General features: G+C 38.2%; 1 protein-coding gene across 1 annotated transcript in view; it reads left to right on the top strand.

The window, feature by feature from the left end:
- Positions 1 to 1,925: 1,925 nt before the first annotated feature.
- Positions 1,926 to 16,809, top strand: part of CNTN3 (contactin 3) — a 60,952-nt gene continuing 46,068 nt past the window's right edge. The window contains exons 1-4 of the mRNA XM_009283371.2: positions 1,926 to 1,982; positions 2,613 to 2,633; positions 3,604 to 3,613; positions 8,373 to 8,468. Coding sequence (XP_009281646.2) covers positions 1,926 to 1,982; positions 2,613 to 2,633; positions 3,604 to 3,613; positions 8,373 to 8,468 — 184 coding nt within the window. The remainder of the gene's footprint in view (positions 1,983 to 2,612; positions 2,634 to 3,603; positions 3,614 to 8,372; positions 8,469 to 16,809) is intronic.

The raw sequence follows: 16,809 nt of genomic DNA, 5'->3' as shown, positions 1-16,809 counted from the left end.
TCAGTCTGGGTGGCTGCTTCATGGGACCCGTGTTCATAACCTTCCTGGTGGCTTCTCTCCTGATAGCAAATGTCCCTCAGTGCCTTTCCCAGCTGCAGTGTGTCCCCAGCCAACCAGGGCCAACACATGCTTCCATCCCAAGCCCTTGGTGCTGAAATCTTACTGTTTCATTTTTTTTGTCTTGGCCAATATTTGTGATCTTAGGCAACCTTAATTCTGGCATCTTCTAACTCCAAGTAATTGAGTTTGCAACCTCAGTATGTTCTTTTAATTTTATTAGGGACTACAGTGTAAGATGTTTGCACAAGAATACTGAATTAGATTACGCAATGTTTTTTAGCTTTTGATTAAATAACTTTTTAAGAACTTGTGCACAGGTTGGAGATACGGCTTCATGGGAAACTTTTCGTCATTTGCCTTTCATCTTCAGTATTCAAGAAACGATTCTGTCACTTGGATTGCACAATGTCCTGTCTCCTAGAGATCAAGTTAGATTTTTTTCATTTTTGTGTTTTTATGTGAACCTGGCAATTTTTTTATTGTTTTAAACATCTCCACTGTCGACATCAAAAGGATGTTTTTTCTCTTACTTTTTCTGCCTTATCTTCAGTAGAAAATACCAGTTTTGCTTGTCAGCTCCAAATGACATCATGGCAAGAAATGCATTTCACTGCATCTCTGTTCCCTGAAGTCTGTAAGAAAGTAACTACAGACCATCTGCTTTAGCCACTTTTAGCTACTGTAAAGAAAACGAACAAAATATATTCTGGTTTGCTTTGATGTGTTCCTGAACATCCATTAAGCTACAGTGTTAGTGTTGCTGTATGGTGCCCGGGTAGAAATAGATCATTTTTCTTATCTATCCTGTCCTCCTGAGCCTGTTAATGTAGTCTAATCCTAGCTAGTAACCTAAGAGATTTATAGTCATAAATGTTTGCAGCAATTTTCCAGAATCTGTTTTATGCTGTGGCAACATCTTTGTACTCAGCTAGGTACAGCTGCAGTTGTAGTGGAGCACCCAAGGAAGAGTGTTTAACGTTTCTGAAACAGGGATATAAGATTTGAACATCACAGAGGCAATTAATGTCAGTACCATATGCTATATTCAGGATACTGAGTTGTTTTATTTGTCAGATAAGAAAGAGGTAAGTGAATTTTCACAAAATCGTTACGCGAATAGTTAGCACAGTAAAATAACTGTTCTTCCTCTACAGGAACCAGGAAAATGTGCTACCATGAGAATGTATTACTTTTATTTCTGCCGCTGCATTTTTTCATGTAACAGTCACTCTGATAATAAAATTAAATGTTTTAATTTCATCTGAATTCCTCTGTAAATATTGTTCTTGATACAGTATTAATTTCTGTGCTTGCACTCTATCCCCTGTATGGCTGGCTTCAAGTAGGTTACTGAAATCGCTTATGTAGAAATAGTCATCTTCTCTAAGTTCCCTTGTACTTGTTTTATTAAACTAAAGAGTTGAGGCATAATGTACCTGACAAACCCATCTGGTTTTAGGTTGGGAAACAGTATTGTGGAGAATTACTAAAATAAAAACAAAAAATAAAAATCTGTCAGTGTTAGCTCTTCAGGACCCCCAACATGTCAAGTTAAAAATACTGAACAGCAGCTGGAGCTAGAGATAAAACCCAGCTGATTCTGGAAAAGAAAACGGCACAGGTGATTTTTGGCAGGGTAGGCCATGGGTTAAGGTTTGCTCTCTTCTTCTAGGCAAATTACTCTAGTATCGTAGCTCATGGGTGGGGAGATGGCTTGTTTCATTGCACATGCCTGCTGGCTGCAAAGTTGGAGGTAGAGGGACAGACATAAACAGATAAAGCTACTTCAGAGCTTTAATCACAGCAAGAAACACACTCTCAGGGTTGCAGAGCTTTGGAGAGCCTGATCCTCAAAGAGCTGGTCCATGGGCTGTGGAAGCTGGAGGCTCACTCTGGAGAGCTGGATCAGCTCCATAAAGAAGGTACGGTTTCCTCCGGGGGCCGAGATATTTCCCTCCTGAGATTTCTTAAATTACTTGAATTGCTTTGCTCAGTGCTGTGTTTGCCTTGAGTTCAGTGATAATTCCCAGATAATACGAATTTATGGAAGGCATATTTTTTGAAATATTTATTGGAGAATGTCTTTCCTTAAGAACATGCATTTCCCTTACAACGCTATTTTTCCAGTTCTCTCAGTGCATTTTTGCCAATGCAAAGTGTGTTTAAAAAAAAAATTCCCTGCTCATCAGATGTTGACTCAATTTTACGCTATTAATGTTCCTCTACTGCTTTTTTTATTTTGCTGTCTCTGGTCTCTTCCTTCTGTTCCACACAGCCCACAAAAGCATCTCATCTCTCTGTCCCTCTTTCTCCCTCGTTACTGCAGACTCTTCTACCTCTTTCCATGCTGACATCTCATGTTCGCTGCACTCTGATACATCCCTGCCAATTTCTTTTTAGCTTTTCCTATTTGTGTTTATATAACACACTTTGTGTGACTTCTAAATGATTCTTGTTTAATTGGTGTAAGAATGTTTAATTCTTTCCTGTTTCGTTTTTTGCTGCCCCCCAGGTGATTTAAGGGGAGGTGAAGAGTTTGAGAGTTTTCTAAGTTTTTGATGCTGTTGGTTGGTGCTGTTCACCACAACTGCCTCCGGCAGCCTGTTAGTCCCTGCACGACTCGCTCATTAGATGTTCTGCTTTTCATGCAATGGAAACAACCTGCAGGGTCTCTTCCCTCACCTGCTTGCTCTACATAGAAGTTTGCTGCATTTTACTAGGAATATTTCTAGGGATGCGAGATACAGGCTCAGATGGGGTTTGCTGAGTGAGACTAATGTAACATGAGCAGAGACGGGAGCAGTATTTCAAACTAAAAACTCAGTGTTGTCTAAGTAGTGCTTTGGGTTGTGAATAAAAAGCTCCTCAAGGGTGGGAGTTCATTTCTGCTTGCCCTGTCCTGGAGCCTTTAGGGCATGAAATGGCCAGGGCATCGGTGGCTGTAGGCAGCAGGGCTGTTACTTGCCGTGCAGCCGGGCTGGGTCTCAACCTGGAGGAGCGGTGCCACTGTCCTCGCTGCAGGAGTACACCAACAGCACCGGAGGTGCTCCTTTCTTACCAAAATTGGGTTTTTAGAAATACTCTAGAGAGTATGTGTGTGTAACCCGCTGTACTGTTACCGTCGTACAGATAAATGTCGTATTATACGATGAAAGCTCAGCAGTGTGTCACAGCATTAAGCGATTTTGTAGAGGTTGCTGTGAAACTATGATTTCCCTGTGACACCCGCCTGACAAAAGTGAAACTGTGGAGATGGTTCCCCAGTAGCCGGTGAATCTCTTCTGGAGTGACAAATCGCCATGATTCTTTGCGTGCTTTGAGTAATGTTCACTTTTGCACTGTTAACATTATTCTCCTCTCTCCTTTCTGCCTCCAACAATAATTGATGATTACGGAGATTAATTTTTGGTCTCATCCCTCCCTTCCACCCCAGCATGATTCTCCCAGACTTGATCCGAAACCCAGGGAAGGCAGCAGAAAGTCTCGCTTGCTCCGTGTGCAGCTCTGCGGTGCTTTTTCCAAGTGCTGTGTGTCTGCAGGCAGTGTGTTGGTGGTTAACAGGCCGTGTAAACAACTATTCTGTTGTGTGGATACAAGTATTTTTAAGAAACTTAAAACTATGCCAACTGTACACTCAGTTTCTGGTATCTGTCTAAAGAAGTATAAAATACATGGTCACGGAAGTAGCCAATTTTGGGATATAGAGTGGTGGGGAAGAAGGTTTGCTTATGCACGTAGGTGATTTAGGTGATGATGAAGAGGGGTTTTTTGTGGGTTTGTTGGTTATTTTTTTTTAAAGAAACAGGTTTACCTTATTCTGTTTTCTCCAGAAGTTGTCATTACCAACATAGCTATTACAACACGCTGAGGCTGTTATTTTTTCTTAAGAGCTGAGAGACTGGTATTTCATTTCTTTATAATAATGTGACTTTTACCAGGGCGAGCAGGTTGTGAATTAGTACTTCATTATGTGCTGACATCGAACAAAGTCCCCACTTCAGAATTACCTATTCAAGAAAACAGTTAAGATTTGGTTGTCTGACTCATTGAGGTACTTGAATATCTTACCAGTACAGAATTATACATAAAGGATATTTAACAAGTTCTGCTGCTTTGAATAATAATGAGTCTAATGAAGTAATGGAATAAATATTTTTGCGGCTCTTAAGGGACAAGTATGTTTGTAGGGCATGAACCGTTGTTTGGCAGTTATCAGAACATGGTGGGATTGCTAGTAAATGTGTGTTGACAATAAATTCAATTGATATAAGTGTGATAAGATGCTTGGGTGTTACTGGACTTGGAAACCTACTGAATTCTGCTCCTCTCCAGGGAGGGAATGTCCTGTGTTACTTTTTTTTTTTTTTTAAAAAAAAGGCAGCCTCTACTAATCTTATTCCAGGGGGGGAATGTCCTGGGTGTTTTTTTTTTTAAAAAAAAAAAAAAAAAAAAGGCAGCCTCTACTAATCTTATGAAGGTCTTATGTACAGATACGTGTGACTAGGGGTGAAACATCACGCAGGTTTCTTGGCACAACGTGATCCAACTCAGTGCTGCCACAAGCTAGGAGTTGTGTGTCTGGAGCAGCTTTGTCATCAAAAACTCTGGATTTTTCATAACATGGTGTTCTGTCTTTTCAAAGCATAGGCGTAATATTTGATCTGATCTTGCATGATCCATTTGCTTACCTTCCTTGATTACACAAGATTACAGAAACAGAAACATTTTGGAAGGTACTTGAAGTGAACTGTAATTAATGCAGTCAACAGGCATGCGTTCTGCAGATGAACATCAATTTTTTTTATTCTTTCTCACGTGTTGACATCAGGTGAGAACAAGGTCTGTCTTATACAGATGCTTCAGGCAGCGTATTCTCTTCCCCTCATGAATTCACAAATCCATGTCTTTTAATTGTCATGGGTATCACATGAGCGTTTGAGTGCTTCTGTTCCAAGTGCATAAAACAGTTGTTACAGGGTAGAGGCAGTGAAAATGATGCTCATGTTACTGTTACTCCATGTTTTGAAATCTTTCTTAGCAACGTGCTGGAGACTTAAAACTTAGCTTATTAAATGGATGGAGAGAACCCAGTGGAATATGTGGTTTTCATATCCTTGCTGTTTGTATGTGCAAGAACACATTTCATTGTTCTCCTTTTCAGGCAGAATAACAGACTTTTCAATAAAGCTGAATTATATTTTCTTGCTCCATTTTATTGCAATGGCATGTGTATTTCAGTTGATGTAACTTTATGTACTTGGTACTAAAGCGATGAGGCAAATATATGTATTAGCATGGGAAGGGAGAAGAAAATGCTGTTTCAGGAGTCAGAAAAGTCTCAGTTGCTAATTTTAAATTTTCTTCTATATGGCGAACTATAAACAGGCAGTAGAAACATTTAATTTGCAAATTACACAGTTCTAGATTGGTTTTCAGTTGAATATTTTCTTGTGTAGTCAGGTTTTTGTAACATTTTTACCAAAATACTTTCATCATTATGATTAGAGACTTGTCTGGTAGAGTCAAGTGATGAAGTTGCTCATTTCTTACTGGAATGGTAGTATTTCAGATGAAAGGAGATAAAAGTGGGGCATAATAAATCATAATAAATGCAAGTAAGAAGAAAAAGATGTAGGAAGAGAAACTAATTAAAACACTTTATTTTGGTGACCAGTTTGAGAAAGTAGATAAAAAATGTTTTAAAAATCCGATGATAAGACAATCTGGAGATCAATAGATAAAATGGAGAAATATTTTGTATGTTTCTGCCCTTTTCTTTCAAACAAAACAATGAGATACTGTCTTCCCATGGGGCACTGAAAAGCGAGTCCTGTTCTGACTCATCACTCCTCAAAATGATCTTCTGTCTTGTTCTTATCTTCATTCTTTGTTTCCAGTTATATTTTATCTATTAAGACATTTCAGCAGGATCAGAGCCTCTGATTTCAGATACACAAATCGATCTGTAAAAGTAAACAATCTTTACTGTTATTTGCCCACCTTTAACAGTATTTTATTTACCCTGTCGTTTTTCTGAGAACTTAATGTTCCTTCCTAATGATTTCATGTAATAGCAAGTTTTGTTAGAAGATACAGCACTACTCCCTAGTGTTATTACTGTTAGGATACTGGCTTTATTAAAAACAAACAAACAAAACCCCAAACAAACAAAACCCCAAAAAGAAACTCTCTTGTGCTGTTCTACTGAACATGACTGGCTTTGACCTTTAATACTCTGAATATGCTACAGAGAGGCCCGAAAATCAGACCAGAATCTCATATATAAGCAGTGAGTACTTTCCAAGGTCGGAGGTTTGGACTTCATTGTATAATGCTAATAGAAAACTCTTACTATTTTGCATGGTGATTTTTAATTATTTTCAAAGTGGTGCCAGACAATGTGTAAAGAGAATATACAAGTATCTAAATGAATTAAGTGATGATATTTCTGCAGCTGTGTGATTAGTCTGGTACTTAAACCACTCTAGAAGGTAGGATGGAGAGCTTCCTGCTAATTAGTGAAAAATGATTCTTTTATTGTAGTATGGCTCATATCCTTCATTTTCTGATGGATTCTGCATTGCTGCTTGTTTCCCAAAAACTATTCCCCTGTGACAGCAGTCTTCATCTGCAATCAGTGATTAATAACTTCTGCAACAGCTCAAACCGCAGAGCTGCGGTGGGTCTCCGCTGGGTACCTGTGGGATAACGAGGACATGCCTTTCTGAATGTCTCGGCATGTCCTGCAGGTCACGTCCCTTCCCAAGGTGCTCCCAGCCCAATCCCATTCTGCTCGTGCGGTGTGTCGGACAGCTCAAAGACAACTGACTTTCTGAAGGAGTATGCTTGCAATAAGTGAATGTACGTGCTTAGAAAGCAGTGATAAACCAGTTCATCTTAATTACAGAAATGATAGGTATTGCGTAAGATTTGTCTCACGGTGGTTGTAATGTAAGAGGGCGAAATTTGCCCTAAATTAATTTTATATGTAAAATAGATTTTTTTTCTGTAAATCTTAAAATCCAAATTGCATAGCTATATTCATTCTAGCGTAGAATAGCATGTCTCTTCTTCTCTGAAGTACCAGCTGAAAGACCCAAACTTACTGTGTGAGTGAAAACATAGACCCTGACATACATCTGCACAGAAATTCAGTTGGAAAGCTGAAAATAGCCCTTTTAAGAAACCCTCCTATGAGCTTTATGTGCAGTAACAAAGAATAATAGAACAGTATCTTACTGCGGCAATAAGTGTATTTTTTTTTTTAAATGAAGCATTGAAATTCTAATCACTCTTGCTCAGTCTTCTGACTGTAACAGCTGTTGTTTTTCAATATTAAAAAATATTATATTTTGGGAAATAGCTGCTGTTGGTCAACTCAGTACTCCTGTTATGTTTGGTTATAAAGACAGCCGTATTTTAAAGACTGTTTTGTTAGTATCTTTTACAAGGTTTTAAAAAAAAAAGTTTGTTAGGTTGTCTGGTTTTATTATGGAAAAATGTATGGTTCATTCATGGGAAAATCTTTCTTAGCGTAGAACCACAATCTTAGTTTATATTGAATGTTATATCTAGCTTAATTCAAGGATATAAGGAGGCCATACTTGCTTGGATCTTGAGTCACCAGTTAGAGGGGAAAGTTAATAGAAATGATAAAATACTGCTGCTCTGCAATTTTGCATTTATGTATACTCGGTAGCATTTGTTTCCCCTCTTACACAGCTTAAAAATGATCACAGAAGACCTGAAGCCAGGCAGAGCAGAGCGCTGGGTCAATACGCCGAGGTGCAAAGTGCTTGCCTTCACCAGAGCTTAGTGATGTTACAAGGGATTCTGCTGCAGGGAGATGGTCGAGCGGTTTCATTTCTGTTTGAAAAGATATATATCCGTTTACTGAATAGCTGTGTTATTAGCGTTATTTTATGGTTGGTTAGAGGAGCTCAGTAGGATCTTGATGCTATTTTCATCAGAGCCTTCATTTTGGAAGAAACAGTGGCTTAAGGACCTATTTTTAAGTTACGCTTATGACTCCTTTTTGGTTATCAAAATTAGAGTAGTATAAGCCTAGTGTAAGAACAAAATTAGCCATAGGATCTGTTTAATTATGTTCTTGTAAATTAGTTTGCTTCAGTCCTAATTCTGTCATCCTCCCTCGTGTTGAACAGCCATTTCTTTTTGCAACTGATCCACTGAAATCGCTGAACTTAGTTGCATATTAAGAAATGTGATATCAGGATTTGAGAACTTGAAACTCCTGTATACTTAGTCTTTTCCGTTTCCTAATATCCAGCTCACCTTTCTTTTAAAAACAGATCTCGAAAACTCCAGGACGAAAATGAGAAGTGCGGTCTCAGTTCGAGAGGGGCAGGGAGTCGTGCTGCTCTGCGGACCACCCCCCCGGGCGGGAGGTAAGGGACAGTCCAGGCTTTGTGCTTCAACCAGAGCTGATTGACTGTAAAGTGGAATATCTCCCTGGAAAGGCAGAAGGGAGACCCTTCAGAGAGAGCAAGAATGAAACCTGGTTTCTGAAGTAAATACAGAGAGAGAGGAAACAAAACCAAAAGAGGGGGAGGGAAGTACTTAAGAGGATTTACTTTTATCTTGAAATGCCTTTCTCGCTCCTAGTAACTTCTGTGCACTTAACGTGTCTGATTTTTATGATATTTCCAGTAATTAGTTGAGTATCTTCTGGAGTTAAATTCTGCCCAATTTCACAATTGCTGAGCCTCGATGAATCTGGTTTTCTCTCTGACTACACAATTGCAAAGAGTAGATTGTTGTCTTTAATTATGCTAGTATCTGCCTGTTCTCTTGCAATCAAGACATTTGATAGTGTAATGTAATGATGTTGGCATAATTTAAAACGCTGCTGTCGCGAGGGGGGGGGGGCAAGAAAACTGGATGTATGGATTCTTGGTGGACCAAAAGTTGCAAGTATGTGTTATCATTCATTCTGCGTCCTCAGTCTTTGACTAATTGCTATTGAGCCTCAAGTAATATTTGAAAGTAACTGGTTTTATTTGGTTTTGATTGATATGGAGTCTCATTATTGAAGGGCTGTGATGTTAAACATTAGATTTGATTGCAAAGACAAGGTAATATAAGCTAAACATTGAATACAATAATATAGGTATTGTGGCCTATTAAATTTGGCAGAGTCCAAGCAGACATAGCCATAAAGTGGCAATTTTACAAGTGTCTGAGCTTGCAGAATTTTTCTGTCTAAACTGATACATACTCTTAAATCATCATTATAGCCTTACAACAGCTTTGTCTTTTCAGTTGCTGAGAAAACAGGTCATTCTCCCAGCTATCTATAAGAATTAGAATGATCAAATTCTGCTTCTATATGCAGTCCAAAGTCTGAATTACCCCAGCCATTCTTATACTCGCATCCTATGCATGGGTATACAGCCAGAGGTTGTTGCCAAACTGACTGCAACTCTGCACTGAGCCTGCAATGTTTAAGTTTGAGGTGTTAAACAGGAGGTTATACAAAACATGCTCATATTGCTAAGAATGGAGGTTCAAATCAACATGTGGAAGAGGTAAGAATTTCTTTCGCAGTCAGCAGATGGAATGTGATTGACACCCCCCACGCTAATTGTGTTATTCACACAAAAAAAGAAAGCTGAGTGCTCCCTGAATTAGCAAGTGGAATTGAGAATTGGTACCAGAATTATTTAAAATCCCTGGATTTGTCTGAAAGTTGGGGGATTAACCATTAAAGTTTTCAGGAGACATGGAGCAAGGTGGAATAAATCCTTCCTCTTCTTTCTTCGCTAAAATAGACCTATAGCGTGGTGATATCAAGCATACAGTGCCTCTAGATCTGGCACGGTAGGATGCAGGTCAGTAAGTCTTAGATAAAATATCCATTCATTGAGCACAAGTAGTTTGTTAGGAATAGCAGAGATGGTTTAGGAACAGCTGACCTGGCCTGAGGGCTCTGAGGGTGTTCAGCCCTTTCCAGATCGGTGATCTGATTTTTTTTTTTCCCTTTGATTTTGTATTCGTTGCACTGAGCTATCAAATAATTTCAGACAACACTAATTCTAAAAACCTTCTCAAATACCTTTTTTTCTCTTCGCCTTTAGCTGCTGAAATAATTGTTCTTTTGTGTTCTGCCATGTCGTGCAATTTCTAAGTTCTTGCTAGCTTGGTGGGGATTTGCACTTACTTCTTACATTCTCTGTAAGGAGTCTTCAAGAAGAGACTTGATTAAATTGCAATTATTCCTCCATATACAGCATTCCAGTTACAAGAGAAACCAATGTTCATCCCAAAAGAAATGGCAGTTCATAGTAGGAAGAAAGTAGAAGGAAATTGCTTCTCTTCTACAATTCGGCATATTTTTTTCTTTGCTTATCTTAGCGACAGCTATTTACATAAGAAATGTGAATATCCCCTTTCAATGGGGAGCAAATTATTCATGCAGTTAATGGTACTTTAGTCCTTTTGAAGTTTGCAGCTCCAGTTCCATCAGGGTGTGGACATTTAAACCAACAAAGAAACTCCATTTAATTTCATACACGCCAGCTCATATGCTGAGTTTGTATTTTAGCTTTGTTTCTGTGATGACCGTTGGTATACGGGGGGAGGAAGATGGTGCTCGATATTTCCAGTTGAGGGTGCAGAGTTTTATATTTCTGTCATTAAACAGGAGCTGTATCACAAACCACTCCAGTAATTTTTTTTTATTTTTATTTTTTGGAGTTAGTGCATTTTTCCTTTTTGGTATTCCCTTTTTTAGCATTCTCATTTGAGACTTACTGAATGGGCGATTCAATGAATGACTGGCTTTGTGTGTGAAGATTTTCCCCAAAATATTTTACTAATTCAACTGGTTTTTATGTTAGATAATATAAGTTGTATTATAATTGAGCCGTGATTTTTGGATAATTAAGATGGTCATCTGTCACTGTTCTGCATGACCATACTTCTGTATATAATTTTAATTGTTACAAAACCGGTATCTAAGGAGTGACAAAGCCCTGAGTAAAGCAAATCCACAAGTTCCTTTAGAGTTTTGCCTACTGTTACTACTGTATGTGTATCTTGATTATCATGTAGCTTGTCTTAAGATGCTATTTCTATTTGCTAGATATTGTGATTTATATTTGTTTAGTACAGTCAGTTTTACTAATCTGACATTGATTTTGGATTTCAGGAAATGTTACTAATTTATTCTATTCTTCGGGAGAGGAGAAAGCAATGAGAAGACAATCCTTTTATGTTGTCTGTGGTAGTTTCAGGGCTGCTTTACACACAGAGAAAAAGATGATTTTTAATGGTAGAAGTGGAGATTTGCTTGATGGTTACTCAGACTTTTCAAGGAATTCAGGCTTGCCTGGAAAAACTAGGCATTAGTTTTATGTTGGTGGATATACTCCCTGTTATCGTGTTACTATGTGGAATATCACCATAACCCACAAGAATGTAAGAAAATGGCAAGAATGTTGTGGAGCCAACAAGCTGTTGCTTCAGAATTGCAAGGAAATTCTACTTGTCTTATATCACACGAGGCTAATCATGAATATGTGTCCCTATTTCATGCAATATGGCAAGGATATTTCTACATATATAAAGCAGCAAGAATATGTCTTCCCTTTTGCTATCATGCCCTAATAAATGTAGATTTAATCGATAAATGAGACCATATTTGAAGGATAGGGATCAATCTAGCTTATAGCTTATTATTTTAAAGTTGTGACATGTTGGTTTGAAATTATATTAGATCATGGAAAAATAGATCCCAATTTTATTGCTCACTGCTTGGTATGACAAATATTTCAGTGAATAATGTCATGTCTGTTGCAAATTAGTATTTAGACTTGCAAATTTTTGCTCATGTCTCTTGTATTGCCATTTGGAGACCTGCAAGTTCCAGCAAGACTGTGCTTCATGAATAACATGGCATGGAAAGTATCTCAAATGCCAGAAATATTTTGATGCTTTGATTATTTTTTTTCCACAACTCTTGACTATCAACATGCTATTTTTCAGGGGACTGTAAATTGAATTGATTTTACTTATTTGGCTTTGGAAAGATTTCATACCCTTAAAGCAAAACCAAACTGGTAGAGCTCCAGAATACAGTTTCTTTTCTACTGCCCATCAGTGTGTTTTCAGGAGGTGGAAAGCATCCTGGGTTTGCACCTCTACTTTTTCCTTTTGTTGCAGATCGTGGATGACACCCATCTGGGCGTGAACAAGAAATTATACTTGCAGTAGGCTCGTTACGAGGTTTTTGCACAAAAATGCATTCTAAGGAGAATAGTATGTTGAATATTGTAAAAGCAATGGCCTTAAAAATGGTTCCATAGTGTTCTCGAGCTGTTCTCAATCTGCCAAGGAGAAATGGTATTTTTATTTAAAAGTATATTTTGCTATAGTCCTGCTGGTGTCGTCATCATCATCTGCACAAATTTCAGCTGACAGTTTGAAATCAAATGGTACCCGAGACACGTTTATTTGTCCATAGGAGAGACAATAATACATGTTCACAGCTGGATTTTTCCAATGATTTCTATCTGTCAGAGCATTATTTTCACCACCAGTAACAAACCAATGCTACAGGGATGCTCTCTGTTCCGCGCTTTATCAAATGCGGTCTTTCTAAAGCACTTTTCTTTTGATAAACCTGTGTTCCAGGCTGAAGTGAACCAGAATTAGTATATCCTTATTTGTATTTGTGCAACATCTGCAGCTACTTCACACTACACGTTTTTAAGCTAGCGTGGAGGTGTATAACTAGCCTTGTAGCAAAGGATGCATGATTCCAGTTTGGGAAAGGGCAAACTGGACAAGCAAGGTATCACTCCAGATTCTTACAGAACTCTGTTAACTCAGGTATCACTCCAGATTCTTACAGAACTCTTTGTTAACTCCATGTTTCACTATGCACGTCAATGACACTGAACATATGAATATATTAGTATTTCTATGTTATTTCTTAGATATTTGGTCTTCTATCCCTTTTGTAAGTCTTAGTTCGAGAGGTGTATCTAGATCATGAAGGATAGCTTCATAGCCAGGTAGTTAGTAGAGCATTATCACTCCAGATTCTTACAGAACTCTTTGTTAACTCCATGTTTCACTATGCACGTCAATGACACTGAACATATGAATATATTAGTATTTCTATGTTATTTCTTAGATATTTGGTCTTCTATCCCTTTTGTAAGTCTTAGTTCGAGAGGTGTATCTAGATCATGAAGGATAGCTTCATAGCCAGGTAGTTAGTAGAGCATAAAGCCTGGAAACATCTATGATCAGTAATACTAGCTCTTGTAATTTTGCACTACATCTTGAATACCCATTGCAAAATGGGTACAGGAATATTGCAGCTTTTTATCACTTTGTTTTTAAGGAAAGATTTTAGCCTTCAATCCTTCATATATATATTTTTATATTTTTTTAAAGTAGCATTCCCAAATATACAAATCGGAAAACAAAACAATATTTTTAAATCTCAGTATTTTAAAGGTAGATTATTTATTTCATAAGTGGGGGGAGGGAGCGTGTCAGAAGCTGTAGTCTGTGCAGCGAGGGGTACAATTTCACCTAAAGCCGAAGGAGGAGTTTTGCATAAGATTGGGTCAGCTCCTGCTGGCTGCAGTGCATTTGGTTTCCACTAAAGGTTCACTAAGACTTTCAGTACGTATAGTAGTAGCATATATAATGTTGTGGGAGAGAGCAAAGAGTAGAGCAGGCTTTGGTGGGACTAATACTGCATAAGTTTCATCAGCAAAATGTATGCGGGCACTCCAGAAGACCTCGAAAGACTATGGGATGTGCACTTCATTGCTGATACCTGCTCTCATTAGCCCTCTTTCCTGAACCTGAATAAACTGCAAGAGGCAGCCACATGGCATAAGAGTGTTTTTTAATGGGAGACTGTTCCTCTCAGTGGTGGGATATTTGCTGGAAGAAGCGGGGATGGAATGAAAGAGGGAGAGGTAAATTAGGAAGAACCAAATTGCAAGAAAAAAGTTCAGGTCGAGCCTTTTCACGTAGCTAGTCCCAGGTATCTCAGGTATGCCCTGGGAAAAAGAGGAGAAAATTGGAGAAAATAACTGGGTTTGGCCCTCTACCGAGATTATTTTTATCCCTAAATTGTTACCGTGGCGTTTTTCTCCTCCAGCTTTTTATTATCTTCTCTACTAAAATATTTGAGTTTTTCTTCAGAAACAGGGTAATTGATTAGGAAGAGGCAGGAGGGAGATGGCTGCAGTCCCAGCACACAGTCATAGCTGATCATTACGCTGTTAACAAGAGTACTGGAAGTAATTTTTGTTTTTCACAGGGGTTTACTGAGTACTTTCTCCTAAATGAGTGCAAGATTACCCAATGAAATTTGTCGCTAATTAATACTTCTGCCTATAAACATTAGTACATTTCTTGGAAAATTTACACTTGGGTATTTCCATTAGTTTCCTTTAGTTTATCTCACTAATATTTAACATTCAGAAGAAATCAGATGTGTTTTAGTTGAGCAATAAGCTAAACTATCATCTTTTTATCCTCAAAAATTATTATAGGCAGGAAGCAATTTAAAATACTTTCAACTATTGAAAAAGCACAACAGAGTTGTTAGAAATGCTCTGAGCAATTAAATGTAAAGTTCTCGGGAGGTGATTAGAAGAACAATTTGTCATTTGAAATGGATATGGCTAATGGGTATGCATTTAAATATTGCTTCCTAAAGCAGTTTCTGACTCTTCTGCATACTTCCAGAGTACAAACAATTTGATCAGAGCCAGTACAGTTTGAGTGACACAGCTAGTCTGAAACAATTAGTTCAGAAATGTGATAAAGAGAAACTAATCCATCATCCTGCACAGCTACAGGGGAGACAAAATTGGGTTTTTATTCAGCACTGGAACCCTATGTAGAAAAGCATTTTGTCAGACTTTCCCATTAGCATCTGGATTTCCTTCGGAGCACCGAGGAACATTTAACCTGCTGGTTAAGGAGCACTTCTATATTACAAGGTCACATTTGGTTTGAAACTTAACGCTAGCTAATGGTCGAACCCCACGCGTGACAGGCGAAAGGCGGGGGGGGAAGGCAGACAGCAGGCGAGGCCATATTGCCGAGCTGCTTTTCCAGTGGATGTGTCGCTTGGAATTCGTACGTAACATGAGTTCTTCTGTGGTATTGATAAAGAAATAACGCTGCCAGTCTTGAGCATCTGTGTTTCCTAAGGATGAGCTTACACATGTTTACATTTTAATTACAATGGTGTGCTTTGCTTTTGATGCTGCTTTGAAAGACTTAGGAAAACTCTACAGATTGTCGAGTTTAGAGAAAAACAGACCTTCAGTGGGCTGTTTTACATCACCGGAGCTCTGTCACCTGTGGCAGCCGTGCAAAGGTAGCAGACTAGCGTGTGCAATTACTCCTTGGCTGGTCTGTCACCTGTGGCAGCCGTGCAAAGGAAGCAGACTAGCATGTGCAATTACTCCTTGGCTGGTCTATGGTTGTGGTGTAGGTGGGGGGGCAGTAGAGAAAAATACAATTTATGCTGCAACTATGTTTAAAGAACTGCATCTTTTTTTACATCACACTAGCTCACTTCAAAATCAGGAAACGAGTGGACTCTTAACCATATTCCATTTAAAAATTAAAATTAGGTGTTAGCCTGAAGTAAGAATCTTGCAATTTCAGCTAAAACATTCCAATATTCTCGTTAAATGTGTAGATGGAAATTGCAAGATATTACATAGGTCTCTTGCACTGCTCTCATTGTTTTGGGTTATTCCATCACAGAAGTTGCATGCCTAACTACCTGCACAGCATGCTGAAAATTGATCTTTTATATTTTATCTACAAAACAATACACTTTTTATGCCAAAACGATTAATGGTATACATTAGTTTCAAATCAGAGTGTTTCCATTGTACTCTGGAATAAAATGAGTTTCTCAGGATATGTTCTTCACTTTTTGTAGCTGGACTCAGATTCCCATCATGCAATTTACATTTTGTATAAACAAAGATGTCTTCAGCCAATTACATTTTGTATAAACAAAGATTTCTTCAGCCAAAAGAAGAAAGTTATTCTAAAGAGTTTTGGGGGGAATTTCAGAAGCGTTTATAAATCTCCAAACTTTTTTCCCCAAGTTGGGAAAAGGCTGCAACTATTTTAACCAGATACCCATTATTTCACCTTACTCCTGGTGACCACAATTCAAGCCCTACTATAGAGTTTTGTTTTGTAATTGTCACTATTTTTATATAGAAAACATTAACAAAAAGTAAACTACCAACCTACAGTTTATAGATAGACTGTACTCTGAAGTGTGACTGCAGGTTTTGTGAACAGCTAAAGACTTCTGCATTATTAGTGGGATAACTACTTGCATGCAAACAATTCAGGATCCCCCTTGGAAATAGGCAGTCTGAGTTCTGTTTTGTTTTTCCCAGCCTAACATACTTAGGACAGTTTTTCAGTTTCTGGGCATTTAATGTGCTCAAGAATATACCCTGAAACCCTGAAACTATGTACAATTTATTCCCAATAAAATTCTAAAGAGTTTTTTCATTCTCAAAACGGTATCATTTTTGACAGTGGCACCTAAAGACATTGTAATATCCAGTTTAGAAAGACGTTAGGGGATCCCATATTGGAGTACATATGCACTGTAGGTGTAAGACAAGGTGTTTAAGATCTTTATTTGTAAAACAACCTTTAACGTTTGCCTAAAGAGTGATTTATTTTATGGCAGAGAGAAAGAATTAGCTG

Source organism: Aptenodytes forsteri, unplaced genomic scaffold (assembly GCF_000699145.1).
Source record: "Aptenodytes forsteri isolate BGI_AS27 unplaced genomic scaffold, ASM69914v1 Scaffold262, whole genome shotgun sequence".
Classification (NCBI taxonomy): domain Eukaryota; kingdom Metazoa; phylum Chordata; class Aves; order Sphenisciformes; family Spheniscidae; genus Aptenodytes; species Aptenodytes forsteri.
The sequence above is the reverse complement of the archived record's forward strand: the minus strand, read 5'-3'. Positions and strand labels throughout refer to the sequence as shown.